Below are 23,978 nucleotides of genomic sequence, written 5' to 3'. Positions count from 1 at the left end.
GGCGGAGTGCACCACGAGTGTGCCAAAAAGTGTGCTAAGGCTTTTCGCACGCTGGTGGAAATTCGTGGCCCGGACATCGATAAATCGAGCCTATACACAACACATACCTCATTCACACAGCGAACGTGGGAAACCCCCAAGCGGGACTCTGTCGGAAAATTTGTTCCGCACCTCTCTCTTTCTCTCTTTGGCTCCCTGTCTTTCTGGGTATTGTCAATCTCTCGCTCATTTAGAAGTAATGCCACGTTCTAGATTCCTTTCGGCTTGCCGCTCTGTTTTGGTTGGCTTTCTGTTTTGTGCTCTAATTCGTAAGCAAAGCCAATAGTTTTCACTCTGCCATTTGGCAGAGAGTCGCGAAGAGAGATTGAGAGGGGGAGAGCAAAGTGCAGCGCATTTTCCGCCCTCGAAAATGGCGAAAAGGAAAAGCTCGCTCGCGCATGTGGGCAGGTTGCCCATCGAATCGGGTCACAAAGTTCCCAGTGCAGCAGCTTCTGTGTGTTGTTTTTTCCTAGCTATTTTTTTTTTGCCGTTTTCCGTCTGCTCCTTGCTGTGGTACTTGTGTCTTTTGCCAGCTTTTATTCTTCAACTTGGGGGCCTTCGGTGTATAAATGACAGCGCGCCCACGTATCGCGTTTCAGTCTACGTTGGACTTTAGCGCGCGTCGCACACACACTGCGTATACGTAACGGCGGACTCCGCACCGAACTGAGGCCTCCGTCCGAGTGACGCCGCCGTGCTCCGATCACTTGGCGTTCTGGGCCGGTCGCTCTTCGATTTTTCCGCTCGAGCCTCGAAGAGAAAAGTCGGCGGAAAAGTGCCTTCCTCTCGGGAACCGTTGTGAACTGCTTTGTGTGGGCAATAGAATTTCAAATTTAACGGCTTTTCGTGGTGAAAAAATCATTGGGGAATTTTCAAAATCGAAGGCGAGGCTTATAATTACATTAAATAATTTCGACGGTTGAAATTACGGAAATTTTAGGAGAAACATATTAAGCACAGTGAAAATATTTAGACGTGCAAAAAACGTATTAATAAAGTGAAAAATTTTAAAAAAAAAACTAATAATACTATCAGGATTGCCTCGTTAATAAGGTATTAATATATTATTATATATTAAAATATATTTCAAAAAACATCACTTATGCTACTAGTTTTCTATTATATCAAATAGCGGTAAGTACCATACAAATAAATTAAGATTTAAAATAAAATGTATTGTTGCAACGATGTCATCTTTCTTACTCCTTTACTTGTTTAAAAATAAAATTATGTGCACTTGCAACTCATCTGTACTTACTTATAATTTTCATTACTTTTGTTTTGCTTACTTTTAAAAAAGTATCTATTGTTACACCCTAGCATATTTTGCAAGAACACCCGCGCACTTGAAGTCCTGCCCCATTTTTGCGTTTATTTATTGGTAGTGCTCCTTCGAGCAGATACTCAATTAAAATCGCTATATATTCCGCTGCATACATTCGGGCGCTTCGCTCGGGACACATTGCACATACGCACCGTGTGACGCGCGCGGGTCCGTGTAATGATTGTGTACACCAGCAGCTCCTCGGCCTGCTCCTTCTTCGGTTACTGCTGCTGCTGCTGGCCGCAGAGGAGGAAAACAAAAAAGTACAGAAACAGTGCAAGAGCTGAGGCGAAACCCCGTCTCGGGCTGCTGTTTTTATTGATTTATATATACACGATGGCGGCGAGTGGGAGGCTGTTCAGTTGCTGCTGTTGCTGCTGCTACTGCTGCTGCTGCTGTTGTGTCGCACTGTCCCAAAAAGAGGCACCACCAATACACACACATGCACAGCATCCATCCATCCATTTACACGGCTGCCGTCGTGCTCAACTTCCGTTTCCTGTCGCAGGATCCAAAGAGCGAAGTGGCGACAGAGAGAGGTAGAGAAAGAGAGAGAGAGCAAAAGGCCAGACTTGCCTTCCTTTTTGGGGACCCAACGACCCAACGATTGCAGTTATTTCGAGGCTCATTTCGTCAGCAAGCCAGTTTTCGATTCGCCTAAACCTTTGGACTCGGACTCGAAAGCTCTCTCTCCATATATCTCTCTGCAGCTCTCTCGTGCTCACTCTTCGCCGGCTAATGGCTCGCTTTCTCTCACCAAGTTGTGTTTACATTGATTATGTTATCCACTCCGCCAGCCGTGTTTGACTTTGCTAATAGAGTTGTCCTGCCACCTCGCCCACCCACCCCTGACTTGCTAATTTGCTGCCAGGACATCACCATCATCATCATCACCATCATCAGCAACCTCATCTGAAACGTCACTCGCTCGGGCCCTCCAATCAATAAAGGTTGCCCCTTCGCTGGCCCCACGTACCACCCACCAGCGATTGCCTTCAATTATTATTTTTCGCCTTTTCTGGTGTTTTTGCACAAAAAGTTTATTAATCAATAAACGCACACGTCAAGCTCACGCTTACACAAGTGAAGGAGAAACACCCAGGAAAATACTCGTATTTCTATTTGGACATCTAAGTCAAAATAATGTTAAAATAAAATATGACTAATATGACTACATATTCATGACGCCTAATGCTGAATATGACCCTTAAAATTACAACTGCATGGTGAATATAATATAATAAGTATTTATTATTCAGTTTAATTTACCGCAAAAATGTAATGTAATACATTATCAGTAAATTTAATAATTTGTTTGAAAATTTGTTAAAACTCATAAAACATATGAATAATAGAAAATTAACATATTTTTCACTTTATTAACTGACAACCAAGGTAAAAGGTTCCAAATGTAGCATTTAAAATTAAAATAATTGCATCTAAATACGGCTCTAAACACTTCTGTGTTAATTAATGAATTAAAGAACTATATTTTCTCCTGCGTGTAACTAATTTGTGTGTGCTGATACGTAATGTCCTGTGCGGGTGACGTGTGGTTCTGTGGCCAATAGAAGCTGCTGGAAGACGTTTCGGGGTTGCCTGGTGACGACTTTGCATCAAAACACATACCCACCCACAGGTCCTTATCAATCCCACTCCAGATGTGTGCACTTTTGTGGCTCATTAACGGTTTGCATGCGGCCAAAATGCATGCGGTTATTCATTGAATGCGAGCGCGAGAGTGTGCGAGTGTGTGAGTGGTGTGTGCAAGAATGTGTATGCGCGTGTGTGTGTTTGCTGGAGATGCGCTCGATAAGTTGAGTGGCTGTTTGTTTCGTTGTTGTGGTGCCACAGCTGCCTGTGCGTGAGTGCAAAACAAACGGAATTTTGCGCATGGCCCATCAAGAGATGCACCCACCCGCCAGGCCGGGGACCTTCCACCACTCACACACACTTTCCCCCGTTCCAGCTTCCCAATTGCCAGACCCATCATCCCATGCCACCACCATCCATTTCCCATTTCCCAGCCATCTTCAGTCGGCAACCGCATTTCGTGCACCATAACATCGCTGGCAATTATTCGGCGAGTTGCTGGCTCTCATTAGCATGTATGGAATGTCTGGATTGCACTCAGTTAAACTCAAGGATCCACAATGGAGGCATTTGTTGGCTTGTCGTTCTTTTGCCTAACTAGATTGCCTTCATGCATTCAGCATGATCTTTTAATTTATCAATGAGACTTACCTAAAAACATAGTATTTCTTTCTTATTTTTAAACACGGCAAGTAAAGAAGAGCACACATGTCCCGAGCAGACGATAAATATTTCCATAATGCCCCTACTTCGCTCTCAGTCCTGGTCAGCTAAGTAGTCTTGAAACCACATAATTTCCCTCGTAACTCGGCCAAGCAAAACCCAGGACCATGTAGCTCACATAGCACATAAAACGTTATTGGCCCGATGTTAATTGAATTGTCTGCGGCCCCGAGCGCAATTGTCTCATTATTCCCAGCCATGGGCTGCTGTTTAACGATCTCGCCATTGGCATTACCATTTCCTTTGGGCCGTCAAACGTCGTGGCATTAACACTCACACGGGACATACTATTTCCAACTGATAATAAAGCCACCTCCCTTGCTCACTTCTTCTTTTCTTTCGCTCCATTCACAGGAGGACAATAAGAAAACTGCAAGTGTGGCGAAAATTGATTCGAACATAAATAAAGGGCAGCCAAGCGTGGCCAGACAAGGACAACAAAAGCAAGGGAAGCCGAAGGATTTGTGATTGGCCGAAAAGGCAAAAATCAATAAAAGCGCCACATGTAAGAGGACACCGGGCACAAGCGACATGGTGGCCAATCGGCAGGGCATGGGGCTCACGACTCCTAGCCTCCAGTTGCTGCGGTGGAATAAGTAACGAGTAGTCCCAGGGAGTAACATGTCGGATCGATATCCAGCCAGCTTCTACGATCAGCATCATCACCATCCGCATCATCTTGCGCCGACAATGTCGCACTATCCGCCGCAACCCTACAGATCGGGTTACACCGGTTACCATCCCTATGGCTACGGCTATGGGTCTTCTTCTAGTGCTTCTTACATGCCTAACTACTATCGCTATGCTCCGTACGCCTCGCCGCACTATAGCCAGCACCACCAGGGGATGTTCACGCCGGCTGGCCAGCAGATAATCCCCTCCAGCGTGCTCCACTATCCGCCCAGACCGCATCCCTACCAGCAGATACCGCAGCAGCAGCAGCCACATCCGCAGCAATCTCAGCCTGGCTACGAGCCACCACCACCCTTGCCGTACAGTTCTTCCGCTTCTTACCAATCTCGTGGCTTCGGTGGCTTTGCGGGCCCAACGCCGCACTATGCGCCACCTGGCAGATCCTCGACGCCAGCGCCAAATCGCACCGTGTTGCCACCCAGCTATCTGGAACCGCTGCGCAGCTACAGCGCCGAGCAGCAACACTTGAGTCAACAGCAGCATCTGAACCAACAGCAGCTGCAACATCACCCGCTGCCTGGAACCCCAAAGCTCGAGGATCCGGATGTCGAGGTGGAGGCGGTGGCCGAGTCTCCCGCTCAGCGATTGACCACTTCGCCGCCCATGATCAGTGCCACCGGAACGGACAGCGGCATCAGCAATTGCAGCACGCGGGCGAGGAGCGACAGCAGTCAGAGCACGCCCGTTTACAGTGGAGAATATCCGGTTAACATGTCCGTGGAGTCCGCCTCCTGTGTGCCCTATCACTGCCCGGCGGATGCGCGGGAGTACGAAGAGGAGGAGCACCAGCCACCGGTGACGGCGGAAGTCAGGAGGGCGGACACTCCGCTCGATATTACCGGTAAGTTGTCAGCTTTTTTTCGAATCGCGTCGCATCACCTGTCGTTCCTTCATTACACTCTATTTAATTTGCAATTATGCACCACCGCGGGGGAGAATTCGAAAATTTATGCCAACATATGTCAGGCAAGATTATGTAACAAGTATTCAAGTCGGCAACGGGCGACAGCCATCGGCCAGTTACTTCAGCTCAAATCAACGATTTTAGCAACTGTGGGTGGTGGCTCGAAATCGATCGGCAATTTGGGGGCCATTCGGGTGGGAGTCTGACGAGGGAGAAGACAAATAATTCAAACCACGAGAGCAATTTTTCTAAAGATATTTAAGGTCAAAACACTTTATGGTGAACAAAAAAGAAATAGTTAGTTTACATAGTAACATAATAGTTACATACAATAATATTTTATTCCACAAAAATAAATATATTTATTATATTATTATTATATATTTTCAAGTTATTATATTCCAACCAGTCCCACTGTGCGTACATAGACTTATGCTTGATTCCGCATGCAAATTAATGCAAGAACTGTCCGTTCGTGTTGCCGTCATCGTTGTCAGCGTGTCCAGAGTGTCGTCCGTAAAGCTCCTCATCAGAAGCGCTTTCCGTCACGTTTTTCCACCGGCTCCTGCGACACCAGCCCCCTCCAATCACCCACATATTTCACAAGCCTGACAAGCCGACGTTTTGCAAACACTCAACCAATCAGCGTTGGTTAACTTCTGAAATACTTCCGTTTTCCAGCAGAAAGGGTGGCTATACGAGGAGCGGGTGGCCTTTTGGAGGGCGCCTACGTCATGGCGCTTCGGAGAACTTCAAATTAGCTGTCTATTTAGGCACGCGAATAGCAGCAACCGAGAGTCGCCGAGAGTTTGCTCTGTGATGTGTGGCTTTTGAATTTTTTGTCGTGTGTGCAAATCAATAAGTCAACTGCGTATGCGGATGACCCACCAGGTGCGAAGTGAACCCACAGCTTGTCTCTAAATATTTCCAGTGCAAACGAACTTCTTGCACTGCACAAAATCATATCTCTCATCACTTGAATGCAAATATATTATTATTTCAGTTGTGGTGCAATAATTTGTTAATCAAATCATTAAAATTTTAAAGTTATATATTTCGCAAAATATGTAAAAAATTGTCATTAATTATTATGTGTGAATTTACCTAACAATGTTATTTTTGTCTGTTTTTCCAAAGCTTAGGTAATATTTTTGAAAGTCTAGTGTTTTTTGAGTAGAGCTACATCGTTATCAATGGGCGTTTGACTTTCGCACACAAGCAGACCCACACAGCAATATCTAGGGGTGTCTTTCTGGCATCTGTGTGTGCGTGAAATGTCATCACAGCCAGCATGTAAATGAACTTTTCAGCGTAATGCGGTGGTTGCCGCTGCTTTTGCCGCTTTACTACCGTTAGCCAAGCCGCCCACACAGACAGGAATGCCAGGCAAACACCCGCAAACATATGCACAGAAGAAAAAGGGAAGATCATTTTCAAGTTTATATTATAAGATGAACGCTCAGCTTTTAAATCATAGAAGCTCTTTAAGGGTTTCCAAATTCTCTTTAAACCTATCTTCGAATAGCATTGTTAAAATTTGTAAGCCGTATTTTTTTTCTGTGCACTAATCAAGGGAGGAACCAGCGACACCCTCAAACAAGACGAGGAACTGGAATAGGAACAGCTCCCTGGTGCAATAGCCAGGGTTCAAATTCGACTTCAACCCCAACCTCCGATTTTAGCCACCATATGGAGGCGAAAATCAATGTCCGTTATGTGAAAAAAGTGCAGTAAAAATCAGAATACAAATGAGACCATTTTAGTGGCTTAGGAAGCCCAAGTAAATTTCATCCATTCAGAATTGAACTTTTTAAAATCATAAGTTAGGACAATAGATTCAAAGTGAAAATTAAGGGCAAGCAATGGCGGAAATAATTTCGTGACATTCAGGGAACAATATTACTTTAATTGCCTTGCAGTTACTGCCAGAATGAGAACAACAAGTCCAAAACTTTAGATGGAAATACGTAAACATTGCAGGCAGAGTCGCATGCGCCGAGAAGTGCGCTACACTTTTTGTTGATGTCCCTCCGCGCTCACTCTCCGCTCTCTTGCTTGTGTGGGTGCATGAGACCGTGTGTATGTGTGCGTTAGCCACGTTCAACAAGTGCATGTCGCTCTCCGGACGTACTATCGCTCTCTCTCTTGCTGGCCTCGGGAAATATGATTTGATAAGCGTGTGCGAAAAAGCCCCCCGATTTCTCGTTGGATGGTCAATATTCGGGGCCCGGTTTTTAACCCTTGATGGCCGCCTGCACGCATGACAAAATAATTAAAGCTCCAAAATTGCGCAAAGATAAGCAACGAAAAGGGAAACCCATCATTTCGCAACTATTGATTTTTTTTGTCAAAGCCTCCTCCAACTTAGGTCTTAACTTATTTCTCAGATGACATAAGCGCCACGTCGCCAGTAGCCGCTGATAAGGTGAAGCCCACAGCGCCCACTCCATCAGAAGTTGCCAAGCGTGCGGAAACCAATTTGCAGCCGGACTCAGCAGCATCCTCGGATGCGCCGACGACGCCGCACGATACTAGTGGTGATCCAATAATAGAGGCGGCCGACGAGAGGCCAGGACATGCGGTAAGTGGTGGATGAAATCGAATTAGCGCGGGCGGGAAAAATTGCAAATTAAAGCTGCAGGTGCAGCGCGGATATATAAGGGGTATAATTAAGAGGCAATCAGGGGGCGGGTATCCTGCGATACTGACGGGATAAATTAGGCCAAAGCAGGCGAGCAACCAGAGCCTGATAATGACAGCAGCCCACACTCATCGCCAGTCCTGGCCAAAAAAGAGAAGGCCAAAGGCGAAATGCGTTTAGCTCCATCGACCGGCTTTACTCATAAAAAAAGTCCGTAAAAATTGAGAGAAAGCACGGGAAAAGCTCTCGAATGGAGAGAACCACGGCCGGAAGCCTTTTTACAGGGTGCTCCAGCCGTACACAAAATGGGGCGCCTATTGATTTTTGGGGCGCTACGTTGAACTTCACCCGGCTGTCTGGATGGCTGGCTAGCTAGCTGGCTGGTTGGATTGGAGCTGGTTCGAAAGAGGATGAGGTGGCTCTTTTGGGGGTTGCCTGGTAACACGAGCTGCCAGCTAGCGGAGAATGGGGATGATAGTGGGGTGCAGAGAGTCCGAGGGGAGACTGGCAGCAAAGTTGTTCAAGTACTCGCTACTTGAGCGTAACAACTTTGCCGCTGCAAAACGACTTGGAAAAAAACTAAATCGATTTTTGTGCTCTCCACTTGCAACAGCGACAACAGCAACATCCTGTGACGAACAACTGGAGTCCAACGCCGCGGCGCCCGCGCACACCGCCGGCACCACAGAACTCGCCCATTGGTTTCGGCCAAAATGCGAGTGTGCCACCCGCCTTGGCTCACCTGCTGCAGCAGCAGCAACAGCAGCAATTGCAGTTGCAGCAGCAGCAACAACATCAGCAAGTTGGCAATCTCAAGCGGTGTGCAACATCTGGAAAGAATCGCAGCAGCAACAACCGCATCATCGAGTGCGATCTCATTCCGAGCAAGAAATCAAAACGGAAGTCGACCAAAAAGCAAGCCGGAGAGAGTGAAAATATGGAGGCTGTGGAGCCGATTGTTAGAGAACAGATTAGGGTGAGCTAACATTTACTTGTTACAGAACTTTCTGATCTTGATTGTTAGTTCGAAAATTTAGTTTTTATATTTAAAATATATTTTTTTTTAATGTTTAATATTTGGTCGTAGCTACACCCTTTTCATTGTGTATAGTAATAAATAAAGGAGAGGTACTAATAGAAAATTTAAACATCCCGACAGGACATCAAACCTTTACCGGGATTCCTGCAGGCCTTTGGTTCCACCGAAATAGGTCGCTTCTCCGAGCGATTCCTGCAAACGCCGGAATCCCTAGTGGAGCGATTAGCCGAGGAATATGCAGGCAGTGCACCCAACCACTGTCCATCTCATCCAGCTGGAGGCTACATCGAGTCCCCGGCCATGGGCACACACAACTACTATCCTTATGAGGAGCAGAACCAAGGCGGCTATCCAAGGAATCGAATGCGAGACTACGGCTACGAGATTCCGGACTACATGGCGTATGAGCGATACACGGCCTATGGAGCTGGAAGACCAAGAGCTCGCTTCGGGGAAATCCGCTGCAACGGCTACTAGATACGGTCCACCGATATCGAGCGGATCATATATAGATTAGGGTTAGTGTTGTTGTAGTCGTTGTCATTCGATATTCTCTGTGTGTGCCTTTTTCGGTCAAAATTAGAAAATGTATCCCCCGAAGAGTTGTTGTTGACGGGGGCATTGTTAGCAATGAGTGCGGTCAAAATTTACCACAAGAAAGATAGAAAACATAGAAAAACCAAAGGAAACAAGAAGCCAAAATATTGTTAGCAATACTATATACATGTACATGAATATTTAATTAAGTAGTTCAATGTATTTTAAATCGAAGGCGTTTTTAAATCGATCCAGCATGTAAGTCGAAATCTTGTCCCACTGTACATAAGAATGCATTTGTATGTGTAACTCTAGGTTTAGTCAAGCTACTTGGGCAGATGGTATTGGGATCTAAATGTTTTCAAGGCCTCCAGGAGTTCGGGGATATTTTACTCAACTTCTACGTGAAAGTAATTAACACTCGAAAATTGCTTACAGCACCGTTTCCAATCGGAAGCCATTGTTTTTGGGGTTCAAAATTCCGATATCACCCCAAAAATAAGTAAAGTTAAACAGAGCGAAAAATCGTACATATAGCAAATAGATGTGCCATTGAAAAATATATTTAATTGAAAACACCATAATTTAGGAATTTATGTACAATACAAATACAAATTAAAGATTAGCTACGGTATTCTAAAGCCAGATAGTTAATGTTAAAGCAATGCAGTTCATTTTAGTCTAGGGCACTGACGCACACATACACAAACACACAGACACACGGCTACAGATACACCCATACAGAGACACACTCGAACCACCGCACTAATTTGTACTTGGCAAAATTGTTTTTGTTTTTTACCGATTTACTAACAACTAATTAATTTTCTTATCGATTTCATTGTTGTATTAAGTGCCTTAATTTACTTGAATTGATTTCCAATATCTGGCGTAACCAAATAAACGTAACGAATTTGTATGATTTACTTGTAGAGAAACAACCAAGTTCAGGTTTCAAAGGGGCCCAACAAAATTTCAAATGCAAATCGAACAAATCAATGAAGAGAAAAACAACCGAACTACCAAAACGGAAACCAAAAAGCACATCGAGCGACATTCAAAAATGTTTAATAGTTATATAAGAAACTAGTTAATGTGTAATGAAACTACTCACCAACAAAAAGAAAAAACGAAAAACAAAGAATACTTGTAGCGTTGACATTTTAGGCCAACTATTTGGATGTCTTCAACACATGAACCGAGGAGAAAACGGAATAAACCAAGTATTTAGTATAGTTAAGTACGTGTGTAAATAATTATTTGAAAGTTTGAATTTTATGAAATAAATCACGCTAAACTGATGGCAAACAAAAGGCTGACATGTTGTTTACACTATGTATTTTGGGACTTTTGTTTAACTTTTTTATTCGTTTAATTAATTTATAAATATTATTACATAACCTATAAGTGTTTTTTAATGATTTTAATTCTTTTGTGTGGGTTTGTGTGTTTAAATTAATTACAAAAATAGTTCAGTTGTAAGAGCAGAATCGTATTAATAATAGTAATTAGAATTTAGTTGAGCGGAAACGAAATAAGGATACAAAGTCGCCTGAAACAAAGGTAGAAAAGCACACGTCTGAGTTTCCATAGAGCGGTATATAGGCTTACAAATTAAACAGAATCAGCGTTAATAGTTAGGAGCTGGTAAAAAGACGTACAACTGAGGTAAAGAGTGAGGAGTGCGGAGTTGGCTACAATTTTAGTACAATTTGCTGATTTACTCGCTTTAGTTCCCGTTTATGTATAAATAGTTTTTCTGCTCACATTAGATGGGCAATGGCCCTTGACTTTCTTTCGGCCGCATTTGCATATGCTGAATATATGCATCGAGCAGTTACACAACTAACGGATCATCGGTAATAATTAGTTATAAATAATTAGTTAATGTAATAATATATTATTTAATGTCCGCCGCTCCTCACTTTCTTCTCAGGCCGAGGGAAGCAACTGCGTATGTGTCTTGTTTGTGGTGGTGCTGATGCAGGAATCCTATTAAGGGCTCCCGCAATCATGACGACGATGCCGCGGAGGAGTTCTTGGTAGAGCTTCCTCCCCCACTGATGCAGTTCCGCTGCTTCTCGATGTACACGTTGAGCAGCCTAACCTTGCTGGGATTCAGCACTGACAGCTTCGGCTTGACCTTCTCCTCGCCCAGAACAAAGTACAGCTTGACGATGCAGAAGACCGCCGCTTTGCGAACCATCGATTGCGTGTCGTCCGCCGAACGCGCCAGATTGGGGAACACAATGTCCAAGTGGGCGTCTGTGATCTCCGAGCCATGGTGTTCGGTCACCTCCAGCAGGATCTTGATGGCGCACAAATTTGTGGGAAACTCACCAGTCGCAATCACTGGATTGACAATGTTGATGGACAGGTCCAGCGGCAAAGATGGTGCTATCCTTGGTATCATCGAGTCAATATCCCGCAAAGCCTCCTTGCTGTGTTGATAGCACTGGATGATCTTCAGCAAAATCAGCTCCAGGAAGTGCATCCAGTTGTGACGCATTTTGTTGCTCCTCATAATCTTACTGAGCACATGCAGACCAGCGATGACCACGTCCGTGTGCTCCGCCTCCAGAATGTTAAGGAGCATTCGCATGATCGATCTAAAGTTCTTATTGGGCAGCTCACAGTTTCCGCCCTTGATGCAAATCCCCAGGTTAGTAAGTGACGTCTGGAGCAACTCCACGGGCTGATCCTTTGTTAGCGTCAAGGCCACACGCACCACTTCGCTCTCCATCAGGTTGTTGGCCAGTATCAGCTCTCCATTCTCGGCCATATTTATCGAGACCGTGATCACCTTGGCATCGCCAGTTGGTGACTTGGCATTCTGAGTGGTCCTTTCCCGCTCCAGATTATCCAACCTCATCGTTGCTGACTCAGGTGTATTCGACTGGGTAGTGTTGGCCGACGATTGCGTCTTGGAGTTGGAAGACAGGGAGGCACACGAATCCTGTTGGCCCTGATCGTGATATTGCAGATGTCCATTGAAGCCATTGGGCGCCAGCGCCGTCTGGTACTGACCGCCGAAGCAGTGCCGGATCTCCTCCGACGTCTTTTGAATGTTGTGCTGAATGTCCAGCTCCGAGGAAAAGAGCAGCTCCTGCTCCACGGAAGACTGCCGGGAGCGTGGACTAGTAGAGCTGATGCTAAGTTGGTGGTGGTGGCTCTGTAGTGAGGCAAATGGACCCACAGAGGGACTTTGCAAAGGCTTGGGACTGCTACTGCTCAATGGAGAGCTACTAGGCGAATTGGCACCCGAATTGCCACTTTGGCTTTGCCGCCTCATGTGCGAATGGATACAGGATCGGGCAGAATCCTGGTATACCTTTGGCAGGTCGGCCAGTAGAAGCGTCATTTGCGGGGTATTCAGATTATACAGGGCCACTAGGCAGCTCCTGGCCTGGGAGCGCAGCTCCATCGACTTCTGGTCCGCTGCCAGCTGGGCCAGCTTTAGGACCGTCCGCTCGCAGGCCTGGCTCTGGTCGCTGGGAAAGTCACTGCTTTTGCAGTATGTATTGGCCAGATCCGTTAGGAAGCGCAGAATGGCGATGCGCGTCTTGGTAGTTGGTGTTTGAGTAGAATCCGATATGATTCTAAATAGCTCTTTAAGCTGCAACTGCGTGGGGAAATATTCGTGGACCACCTGTAGCGTCTTCCAAATCTTGCTGTGCATCGAATTGAGTAGATCGGTGCCCAGTTTGTTGAACAACCGCGTCAACAAGATGAATAGCCATTCGTGAAGTTCGTTCGCATGAACCAGAATTAGTTCGGTGACCGTGTCCAAAAACAGGGAGTACACCTTGGTGTGTGTATCCATGAACATCTTGCGGAACATGTCCAGAACGCATTTAAGTTGCTGCTGAGTGAGCTCCTTTCCATCGGCCAGATACTGTGTGAGGCTGATCAGGCCATCCTTCCTTTCAGACCAATGCGTCGATGCGCAGAACTGAATAATCGTATCGATGTCGTCAAATGGCGCCCTTTGCGTGCTCCAGTCCAAGCGGGTGTGGCTCCCACTAAGTGAGTAGTTCGATTTATTACCTCTAGTGTAGCTGGAGTCGAAAGATCGTTCTGAACACACAGAACTGGCCTCGGAGTCGATGTCATCAGACTCATCGCGTCCCATGAGCTTCCTGCCCATCCGCATTCCGCCGCTGCGCATGTAATCCCCTGAAACATAGTCTGGCTGTCCATCATCTCCGACGCCTAATGTATGTTCTGCTTCACGGGATTGCGCTAGCAGTCGTGCCGCCGCCGATGGTCTTACTGGGTTGTTCCTTTCGGGCGTACGTCGAGAACCCGCACCTGTAGAGTACATACTGCGTTTCATCAAGCCACCACCTGACCTAGTTGGACTCGTTTCCCTAGAGCTGGCTGTGCTTCGGGGTATGCCGGAGGCCTTTTTGGGTATGGCGCCAGTGGCCCCACGATAGTAATTACCAATACCACCGTACTGATCCCTCAGTTTTGTGCTTGGCGAGGTGGATCGTGATCCTGGCTGTGACTGAGATACTCCTGCCCGTCCCCGGGGTCGTGGTGTAACCGATCCCGGCGTTGTAGCTGGTGTACCACCGCTATTGGAATTTAGGCGAGGTCTGGGCAGTGATCCACTGGCTGCTGCTCCTGTCATCGATGCCTGGTTGGAATTATTAGGTCCTAATGGTTTCCTTTGCCTGGAATATAGTGTATATTGCGCCCTTACTTTGGCTCGTTGAGCAGCCGCAGTATCCACCGCTGAAATGGATCTCATACTAGGCGTGGGCTTTTGCAGGGTCCCAGGGGTTCGGCCAATGCGGGATACAGTGCGTCTCGTTTCAGGTGCAGTCCCAGTCCCAGTTCCTCCTCCTCCGCCGCCCTCTCGTTCCCTTTCTAATGCGCGCTGGGCAGCTATGTCCAAGGTTCCATATATCTGATCCGCCAGCTCTGGAAAGTGACGCCTAAAAGCCCAATAGGCGTATCTGGAATGGCGGCGTGCATCGCAGTCTGCATCGCCAATAGATTTTTTTAAAGTGTCCCTTAGTACGGTGGCATTCCTTTCCAGCGCCTTCGTCTGCCACTCCTCAAAGAGCAGCACCATAAGCTCACACAGTGTGGACCTTATGTCCTTCGACTTTGATTGATTCAGAGTGTCTGTGTAGATCTTGAGCAGCTTTGGTGCATGTGTATACTTAATGATATACTTCAGAGCTATTGTGGAAGCGGATGCAATGACCTTCGCGCTGTTCTGTATTAAATTAATCAGGTGCTCCAAAATGCTCCAGCAGAAGGCATCTAGCTTATTCCTCAGCGTCTTAGACATGTAGGCGATGGTGATGCACGCCTCGCGGATCACCTGTGATCGTAGTTCCTCCTTGAGGATGTCCACGAAGCTCAACGACAATTCCTTTAGCTGGACAGCGACAAACTGCGGCTGAGTGTGATAGCTGAGAATGAGCAATGCCCTGATCTTCTTAAGAGCATCCACACGTTTCTCCCAGTCTGCGTTTTTATCACTGATGATCACTAGTACTTGCTTGTAGATATCGTCCATGTCTTTAGCGTGGAAGATGTTCAATTGAGGGACCACCTCAAAGCTAGATTCGAAAGATTCCATGGTTACGGCGCCGGCATCGCCGGTCACATCGTTCACATTGGGCTTTGGGCGCAGTGATGACGAAACGGACGAGTGTAGTGGTCGCTTAATCATCCTGGTGGGCCGCTCCCTCAACCCAATATTGTCGGCTTCGTCCATGCCCACTCCATTGCCATTCGTGTTTTTAAGGGCTGAAGGTAGCAGTAGACCCTCCTGTTTGACCTGGTCGAACTTTGTCTCCAACATAGCCAGTTTCGAGGCAGGAACATCATCCATGCGACGGAGGTCTGGGCGCAATCGATCCCCGACATGCTTATAGATTTCCACTAGCGTTTGGATGGCCGCCTCCCTCACATTAACTGTGGGATCTCCCAGAAGTGCGCAAACTGGTGGTATATAGACACGTACACTAAGCTGCTGGGTCCCGTACTCGTGAAGAGCATTCACAATCGTCTGAAGGAACTCCTCGCGCACCTTGGCGTTCTTGTGCTTGAAGCAGCTTGTGGCCAGCTTGTCGATCAGCGCCTGGGGCGGAAGCACTCTGTGCTCCATGAGGTCGCGCAGCAGAAGTTGCGCCTTCTCGCGGACTGTGTCCCTGCTGTCTCCCAGCCGATCGATCACATGTGGCAGAACGGTAGCCGTGTATGCATTGAAATCGCTGCCCAGTCGCTTTATTAGCTCCGAGAACGCCTCCAGGGACTTTTGCGCAATCTTAAAGTGGCTGCCCGTCAGCCATGGCATCAAACCGTCAATTAGGAAGCCCATGTCCGTGCAGACAATTGAGTTTGTGTCGTCGCTAAGGAATGTCACCAAATCCTCGGCGAGCTGTACCTTCACACGCATGTCCGCCTTGGGCATTTGCTGGATGAAGCCATCCAGATCGCTGGGCTTGCGATAGGCCATCGTTCCAATGTCTATTCGTCCCTCGTTTTGCGGCAACTGTAATAAACCAGGATTGGTGTTAGTGTATGCAGGTGCAATCTTTGCCAAATTAAATTAAAATTGTATGAGTCTGAGGCTCAAATTTTGGCGCAAGGATGCAGGCAACGTAAAACTGAAGGGCTATTAAATGTGAAATTGATGACTGCAACTAACCAAATTTCGGAGCGGCGTATGTTATATGTTTTCGACTCAGTGTTTACAAGTGTAAGGTAGAAATAAAACTAATTTAATTTTAGAAATTGATTGTTGAAATTTGAAAAGCCATGGCATGTTAAAACGTTTTTAGAAAGAGTTTACTCTGATTCAATGTTTTTACTATAAATTCCATAGCAAGGCAAGGAACTGCAAAGCAATGACGAATTGAATGCTCCATCTTTCCTAAGGAAAAGTTCCCGCCAATTCCTATACATGCTTATTAATCGCCTTTTAATTGTGGTCTGCTCGTGCGCAGTAGAGCTCCGAAAAGCGGCAACAGCCGCAGTTAGTTGGCGAACAATTTGCGTGTGAGGTGAAGTCAGAGCCAGAATGGCGATTAAATGAGAGAGTTGGGGAGTGGGCCGAGGCCTAAAGAGAGCTGAAAATGTAGGTGAACGGCTATGCGGGTGGATGGATACATGGCTATATGATATGCGGCTGCATGGATACTTGGATACGTTACTGGCAGAGTTGCAGGAGGAGGAAGTGGAAGAGGTGGCTTTCGGGCGCTACGGACACCCAGATGGTGGGGCGTTGTTACGTGCACGAAACGTGAATCATCTCAGGGAGCTGAGAGCGTGACGAAGCCATGGGAGGAGGGGGAAGGCCGACAGGAAGCAATGCGCTCTGTCTATGGATTTATATATGGGGATTCGGAATCGAATTCGGATTTGAGTGGCAACATTTTTGGCATTGTGCGATGCCGTCACAAATCAACAATTTGCGTTCGGAGAGTAATATTATTTATGTTTGTGCACTGCAAAATGAATTTGATTTTGTCTAATTGGCTGCATATTTTTTATAATATTCAGCTAAATCAAAATATTGTTTGGAAAAACGGACAATAATTATTAATAATTATTCAATCCAGAAATATATAAGAATAAACCCACGATATCGTATGATCTTTTCTCTCGGTGCAAAAATGGAATGGACAGAATGAGATAATATATCCAAATTACTAAGCAACAACAGCGAATTGTTAAGAGAGCGACGAAGAGCGAGAATCGGTTCTCATTCCACTAAAAAAAATTAGCATTTGCATACGCAATTTTCTATTTATAATAAAACATCAACAAAACTTGCTTTCGTAACTATTTTTCAGGGTTTTTCGCGGCGATAAGATATGAACTTGTTAATCAAAGTGCTGGGTTTCGAGGTTAAAATTAACCTAACCAAATGTTTGCCAGCAGCTGTAGCTGTGGTCGTCTGATAAATTTGTTGTTTTTGTTTAATTGTTGAAAAATTGCCGGCGACGACGTCATTCATCTGCTAAATGTCACGAAAAGAGAGTACAAGAGAGGAGAACGAGCGGAAAACTGTCTTAATTTAACACAATTTTGTTTCTGTATCTTCAAGATACGCACTCACACACGCACGCACACACATACCTATTTGCAAATCCGGCTGCGCTGCTGCTTCTTCTCTCTTCTTCTTTTACTTTGCTTTTTGTTTTGGGCTGGGCCTCAAAAAATATAAGAAAGGAAAACTTCAACAACTGCTAGTTGTTGTTCCCCTTTGGCAATCCGAAGAATTGATTTTCCAGTCGTCGGTTGGAAAAAGCGTTGCCAAACACCGCAAATACGCGTAACGAGTTGACTTAATTTACTTTTGAGCACAGCCAAATTGAACAATTGCCCCCAAAAATAAAAAAAGTTAAGCAGAGATCACAGTTTTGCTCTTCCTAGTTCGTTTTGTTTTGTTATTATTGTTATTATTGTTGTCGTAGTTTGTGGGGCAGCGCAGTCAGTTTCACTTTGTCATTCCTATTTGTTGTATTTGTTACTGCTACTGTTGTCCTATGTACCGTTATTGCTGGGCTGCAGCAACAACAATTCACAAAATTCCAACGTCTTGGGACCAGCGCTAGTCTTTTCTTCCTGCCTCAGTCACTCCTATCTGTCCGTCTCGCTCTATCCTTCTGCTGGGTGACGCGCTTGGGGTCAGAGGTTTTAGGTCGTGCACTTCGTTTGCGGTCGCCGAGCGTTTGCAGCACCCGGCAAACATCACATTTTGCTGCGTCTCGGCATCGGTGAGCTGTTTTTGCCACGGCTTGCGGTTTAATACACGGTTTTTAGCTTAATTTCAGCAGCGTTTCGCCAGCCCGTTGCGTTGCAAAAAAAAATTTACAAACAGTGTGACCGCACGCGGGCGGTGCGCATATGCCACTGTGCGGCTCACTGGGACTTATCGATTAATGTTGCTTTTTTATATTGGCTATATTTTCATTTAATGTTATTAATTAAGAATTTATATGTGAGAATACTTCATACGCATAGTCGGAACAAGGTGTTCATATATATTGCTCTTTCAAAATATACCAAGGCGTATTGCCAACTACGTCGTAACATGACTGTCACACTGCCATACCGCGTTGCCAACTAAATGTAAAAAATAACTGCCGTTATTTTAAATTCTTCGCATTGCAACTAAAATAATATAAGTCGGTTTTGTTGCTTTAATAAAATATCTTCCTTATTGTATAAACTAAAGTCAAACCTTGGTTTTCAACGAAAATTTGTACTTTAAAGTTTGATGCGGTCAAGTTAATTTCTGAACACTGGTCAATCAAATTAAAAATAATATTTAAATTTAGTTACCATACTATATTTAAAATTCAAATGGGTCATATTTTATTATTCTCCATATAAGTGAATGAAAATTCAAGTAGTAAAGGTGTGTAATCAAACCTAACGTAAACATATACATATGTATGATTCCCCTATATCCCCCTATAGATAGCAGCGAAAAATGATCTGAGTTGAGTTGATTGACAGTTTTATTCATTAAGGAACAATAATAAATAATGCCGACGCCAGCTGCTTTCCAACTTAGTTGCCAAGTGGAGCGCACGTGTCTGTAATCAATATGTGGCAAAAAAATAAATATATATATGAATATATTGAATATCTCTCGAGTTGACTACCAATTAAAAAAATTTATTGTGCATGGTTGGAATTCCTCAGACTAGCCTAATTTAATTAAGGTCCTCCTAGCAGTCTTTGTTGACCTGGTGGACGGCCTGCGCCCGTCCGGATGGATCCTCCGGACAGCCCCAATCGAGGCGTGGCACCCATCTGACCACGGTTCGGGCTGCCGATTCTCCGGGGAATTGTTCGGCGAAAATGCAGCGATAGTAGAAGGCCTCCTTGGTGGTGGGCGTGTTAAAGGGAAAGCGTAGGGCGGCTGCGGAGAATTCTTCATCGCTGACATGGCTGGTGGCCACCCGGCGGATGCTGTCGATCCAATCGTAGCCCACTCCGTCGGAGAACTGCTCCTTCTGGCGCCAGAGGACTTCATCGGGCAGATAGTTATCCGCAAAGGCAGCTCGAAGGACATACTTCTCCAATCGTTTTTGCTGTACTTCCCCGAATTTGTTAAGGGGCCCGGGTATCTTATCCTCCGGCCGGATTTGCATTACATGGTTAACGAATCCCGTGTCCAGAAAGGGCACTCGCAGCTCCACGCCCTTGGCCATGGCCACCTTGTTGGCCCGCAAACAATCGGATAAATGCAGTTGGCGCACTCTCTTCACCAACTCCTCGTGGAAATCGTCGTAGCTTGGGGCCTTGTGGAAGTATAAATACCCTCCAAAGATCTCATCGGCTCCTTCGCCGGAGAGGATCATCTTGATGCCGGTGCTCTTGATATATCTAGCCAGTAACAGCATCGGCAAACTACATCTCACGGTGGTCACATCATAGGTTTCCAGGTGGTAGACAATATCCCTAATGCCATCCAGAGCTTCTTCGATCTCGAATATGATCTCCTTGTGATCGCTGTCTATATATTTGGCCACACTCCTGGCCGCCTGGAAGTCGGGTGCATCCTTTAGACCCACAGAGAATGTTTTCAGACGGAAGTTGGGATCCCGTTCGCGCATTATCTTCGTGGCTATAGAGGCTATAAGACTGGAATCCACTCCGCCGGACAGCAGGGCTCCCAGGTGAACATCGCACTGCAGATGACTGCGCACGGCAGACTCCAAGTTGGCTCGCAGTAGCGACAAGTCGCAGGTTTGCGTGGGCACCTCCTTGATCCAAGACTCCTGGAACTGCCAGCATGTTTTAAGGTCACCAACTTTACCGAAGCGAGCCTCGCCAGGTGTGAAAGTCTCCACTTTGGAGCAGGTATCCACCAGGCACTTCATCTCCGAGGCCACCCAAAGGTTTCCCGACGCATCCTCACCCACATACATGGGTATAATGCCAAAGGGGTCTCGGGCAAGAAGCACTTCCTTGGTCGTCCTATCGTACAAGGCGAAAGCAAACATTCCGGTGATGTATTGCAGAAGGTCCTTTCCATAATCCTGGTACAATTCCAGTATCACGTGGCAATCGCTCTTGGGGTTGTAGGAGCCACGCTTTTTCGCAATCTCAGCCGAAAGCTCCAGATAGTTGTAGATCTCTCCGTTGGCCACCAGGATGAGGTTACCATCCTCAGAGACGAAGGGCTGGTCGCCCATTTCCACGCCAACGATTCGCAGGCGTTCATGAACCATGGCCACTCCTTCCGAGGGAATCACATAGACGCCCGTGGAATCCGGACCACGATGCCGCTGCTTGCCACTCTGTCGATAGGCCAGTTCCCTTAAACTGTGCTTGCTGCCATGGAGGATTTGTGCGGGTATCGGCTCCCCATCCCTCGAAAATATGGCAAAAATTCCGCACATTTCTCGCTTTTCTTTGTAGCAATCTCAATTTTATTTTCACCGAAGCGGTCCGCACTTTGCAAAGTCCGAAAACTGACTGAAGCTTTTCACTGGCGTGCGCTCTTATTTATGGCCAAAGCTCTCTACATTCCATTTTTATACTAACTCTCGTAAACAGATCTAATTTCCACGTGCGACTAGTTTTGTCAACCCGTTTCTAGAATCCTGAGACACACAAATGTTGGTAGGCCACATCTCCCTGAAATTAGGGTTCATATCGAAAATTACTATGGATGAGCCCCCCTTTAGTAATTTGTGTTAATCTTATCGGAAGGAGAACAGCTGTCAGCAGCTAAAAACTTGATAACGAATAGCCGGTAAACATTGTATATTTCTCTCTCTCTCTCTCTAGACACGCTCCGAAACTGAAACTCACAGCTGATTTTTCTTCATCAACAATTTCGTCATCCAATTTACTCTACTTTTGGGGTGGTTAGACTGCTCAGAAATTAAATAACAAACATCTCCCAATATGATTTCTTTTGCCTAGACTTGTCTGTCTTTGTGTGCCGTGGGAAGACTTTTAAAAATTAGTATTAACAAATAAATAAGATTATATGTCGTTTATTAAACTATGGAGAGTGTATCAGTAGAGTAGCATACAGCTAAGTTAGTTTATGTTACAATTCTCGTTGTTTCTCGATTTAATGTTGGTGCATGCCATGTCATCTTAAGAAAAATGCGAATTTGGGGAACAGGCCGGTTTATATCAGTCTCTTAAAAAATTCTCTTGGAATACAGAGCGTATGAAAGAGTTTTGAGCAGTACTTCGTATTATAATTCAATGTTTTGCCTAAATAATAATTAACACTATTTTAGAAACAACTTAGCAAGAATGCTTTATACATATTAATCTGAATTGATGTAACTTGATTTCTGATTAGTTATTAATTCATCAATGTTTCTTCGGACCATTGTAACATATAAAATAATCAATAAATGCCATATTATTAGAAAAATACACAATTAGTTTAAGTCGAATCAATAGCAATAATACGTTAATTCATTGATTAAATTGCCGTAAAATAAATATTATTATTTTAGCGGCATTGAAGAAAGCTCAGTAACATCAGTTGACCATCCGCAGTAACAGAATGTTTACGAAAAGCTTCCCGAAATACAGCCCGCTGTTAACTAACATGGCGCCACGCCAACAGGTGGTTTCCTATGGTCCACGTCGCGTACTTCGACTTCGGTCCATGCGATAAATATGTCAAGTAGCCGCAGATAAACAGAAATCTCCCGTGTTTAGTTATGCAGACGTTTTAATTACGCATCTAACACTGACGAATTTGTACAGTGATGTCATGCTACATATGTGGATGGTGCGAGCTTCTGTAAATAACCGAGATTTATAACCCGCGGTGCGCGAATCCGCTCCTGGAATTCTGGCGTGCGCGCTTGTTGCTTCCAAGTCGTTTTGTCGGCAACGAACGGCCTTTCAATTCAGTTGCCGATGGAACGCGACACTGTGCGGCAGGAAGTTGCGTATACGACGCATTGTCACTCGGCTAGCGACGCGGATCGGAAGTCCTTTATATGGGAGCGCGCTCCTCGATATCAATTTCCCTTTCGAAAATGCCCGTCAAGGTGCTAAGTGCGCGTAATTAGTCGAAATTCAATTAATTCAAAAGAATCTTAAATTGAGTTACGTTGACGAAATGGAGGCTGGTAAGCCAAAATGTGCAAAGTGAATTTTCGTGGGCAATCACCGCCGGAAATTGTGCGTAAAAATTAAATGGACCAGGCAGAAGCCTGTGAAGTTCCAAAGAGTTTCGTGATAGTTTATAATAAGAGTGTCACAAAAAAATCGAACTTATTCAGTAAAATATGTGTTATGATATGTTAGAAATAGTGCTGATTAAATAAAATAAATAAAACTAAAATACTTAAGTACCATTGAAACAATTTTATTATCAGCGGTAATCAAAAGCAACAGCTCAATCATTTTATGACTTTAAGATGATAGTCAATCAAGGAGTCCTTAAAAATGTATTTAAAATGGAAAATAAATTAAGGACAAATCAATCTTGGAATTCCGAATCGCTGTTTAGCCAGCTTTGTTGACCAAAAATCATAAAAAGGGACATAACTTTCAACACGAAAAGTGAAGGTAAATTTATGTGCTTCTCAAAAATATCAAATCAAAATCAAATAAAATAAACTTTTTACTGGAACCGAGCCCGAAAATCGAAGGGAATGGAGCATGACCTATTACTGTCACGTCCGTTTCCGGAATTCCGAGTGAGGTGGCCAAAACACGGGCCCCCAAATTTTGGGTCACGTTCGCTGGCTGAACGAACTCAAATGGCCCAATACCCATTTACCAGATCAAGATGTGCATTGCCATAAAATCGCCGACAGATAGAGCAACTGCAAAGTCGGGGCCAATTAATTAAAAAGTTTTTACGCCGCCAAAATCAAATCAACAATATTTCCCAAGTATTTTGGCGTGAAATTCGAAGTGGAAGTTTTTAACAATGTTATTGGCGGAGGGGAAATGGGCAATGCACCTAAAAAAATATCATAGAAAGACAGAATTTATATTTAAAGTTAACTTTAAGTTAGTTTTAAAAATTTAGTCATTACATTTTATGAGTAACTTTCGGGAGTATTTTTCAATTTTGAACGCCCAAAATACTCTGTTGACCGCAATCCCACATAATTATTATCTGAGTCATAATGTATTAAAAATAATAATTTTTTGTTCACACATTTCTGCGTTTGTAACTCAATTTGTTCAATTGGTCTGCAAATTACTATAGAATTCGGATAGAAGTATTTCTTTCAGTGCACTGTTGTGGCTTGTTGTTGTGTGATATGCTGTAAGGATACGGATACGGATGCGACGGAAATGGATAACCGTGTTGTTTGCAGTCGGCGGAAATCAATTCGCATTACTGCAGGCTCAGTGAGCTGCCCAAAAAACTTTGTGCGCAGCAGGCAAAACGCAAATAAATTGGTGGTTTTAAGGACACACTCGAATCGGGGGATGATTAGACCCTTTGGCCACCTTAAGCCACCTTGGGCCACCTATGGCCACCCTTTGCCACCACGCT

General features: G+C 45.0%; 4 protein-coding genes across 8 annotated transcripts in view; 2 read left to right on the top strand and 2 right to left on the bottom strand.

Annotated features, from left to right (window-relative positions):
- Positions 1-499: 499 nt before the first annotated feature.
- LOC6616403 (trithorax group protein osa) lies at positions 500-10,806 on the top strand. 3 transcript variants are annotated; one of them, XM_032719089.1, is made up of 6 exons: positions 500-1,173; positions 4,034-5,213; positions 7,664-7,857; positions 8,531-8,893; positions 9,077-9,474; positions 10,427-10,806. In XM_032719089.1, exons 2-5 carry the CDS (start codon positions 4,301-4,303, stop codon positions 9,431-9,433), a joined length of 1,827 nt encoding a protein of 608 aa, XP_032574980.1. In that variant the 5' UTR covers positions 500-1,173; positions 4,034-4,300; the 3' UTR covers positions 9,434-9,474; positions 10,427-10,806. The 3 variants fall into 3 exon arrangements, with proteins under 3 accessions (XP_032574980.1, XP_032574979.1, XP_032574978.1); XM_032719088.1 differs by having other exon boundaries at positions 500-1,092; positions 9,077-10,806; XM_032719087.1 differs by having other exon boundaries at positions 9,077-10,806.
- On the bottom strand, positions 10,022-18,343 carry LOC6616402 (CLIP-associating protein). 2 transcript variants are annotated; one of them, XM_002040726.2, is made up of 2 exons: positions 17,600-18,343; positions 10,022-16,010 (listed from the first exon to the last, which is right to left on the bottom strand). In XM_002040726.2, exon 2 carries the CDS (start codon positions 15,972-15,974, stop codon positions 11,505-11,507), a length of 4,470 nt encoding a protein of 1,489 aa, XP_002040762.2. In that variant the 5' UTR covers positions 15,975-16,010; positions 17,600-18,343; the 3' UTR covers positions 10,022-11,504. The 2 variants fall into 2 exon arrangements, with proteins under 2 accessions (XP_002040762.2, XP_032574977.1); XM_032719086.1 differs by lacking the exon at positions 17,600-18,343 and adding an exon at positions 16,167-16,255.
- A 626-nt stretch (positions 18,344-18,969) lies between these two features.
- On the bottom strand, positions 18,970-20,966 carry LOC6616400 (asparagine synthetase [glutamine-hydrolyzing] 1). The gene has a single exon (XM_032718917.1). It carries the CDS (start codon positions 20,878-20,880, stop codon positions 19,201-19,203), a length of 1,680 nt encoding a protein of 559 aa, XP_032574808.1. The 5' UTR covers positions 20,881-20,966; the 3' UTR covers positions 18,970-19,200.
- Positions 20,967-22,385: 1,419 nt separating this feature from the next.
- The window catches only part of LOC6616399 (adenylyl cyclase 78C), a 30,579-nt gene continuing 28,986 nt past the window's right edge, over positions 22,386-23,978 (top strand). For both annotated transcript variants that reach the window (XM_032717922.1, XM_032717921.1), the window contains exon 1: positions 22,386-23,032. The gene's annotated coding sequence lies outside the window, so the exon portion shown is untranslated. The remainder of the gene's footprint in view (positions 23,033-23,978) is intronic.

The sequence above is a fragment of the Drosophila sechellia genome, chromosome 3L (genome assembly GCF_004382195.2).
Source record: "Drosophila sechellia strain sech25 chromosome 3L, ASM438219v1, whole genome shotgun sequence".
Classification (NCBI taxonomy): Eukaryota; Metazoa; Arthropoda; class Insecta; order Diptera; family Drosophilidae; genus Drosophila; species Drosophila sechellia.
This window is presented reverse-complemented; position numbering and strand designations above follow the sequence as displayed.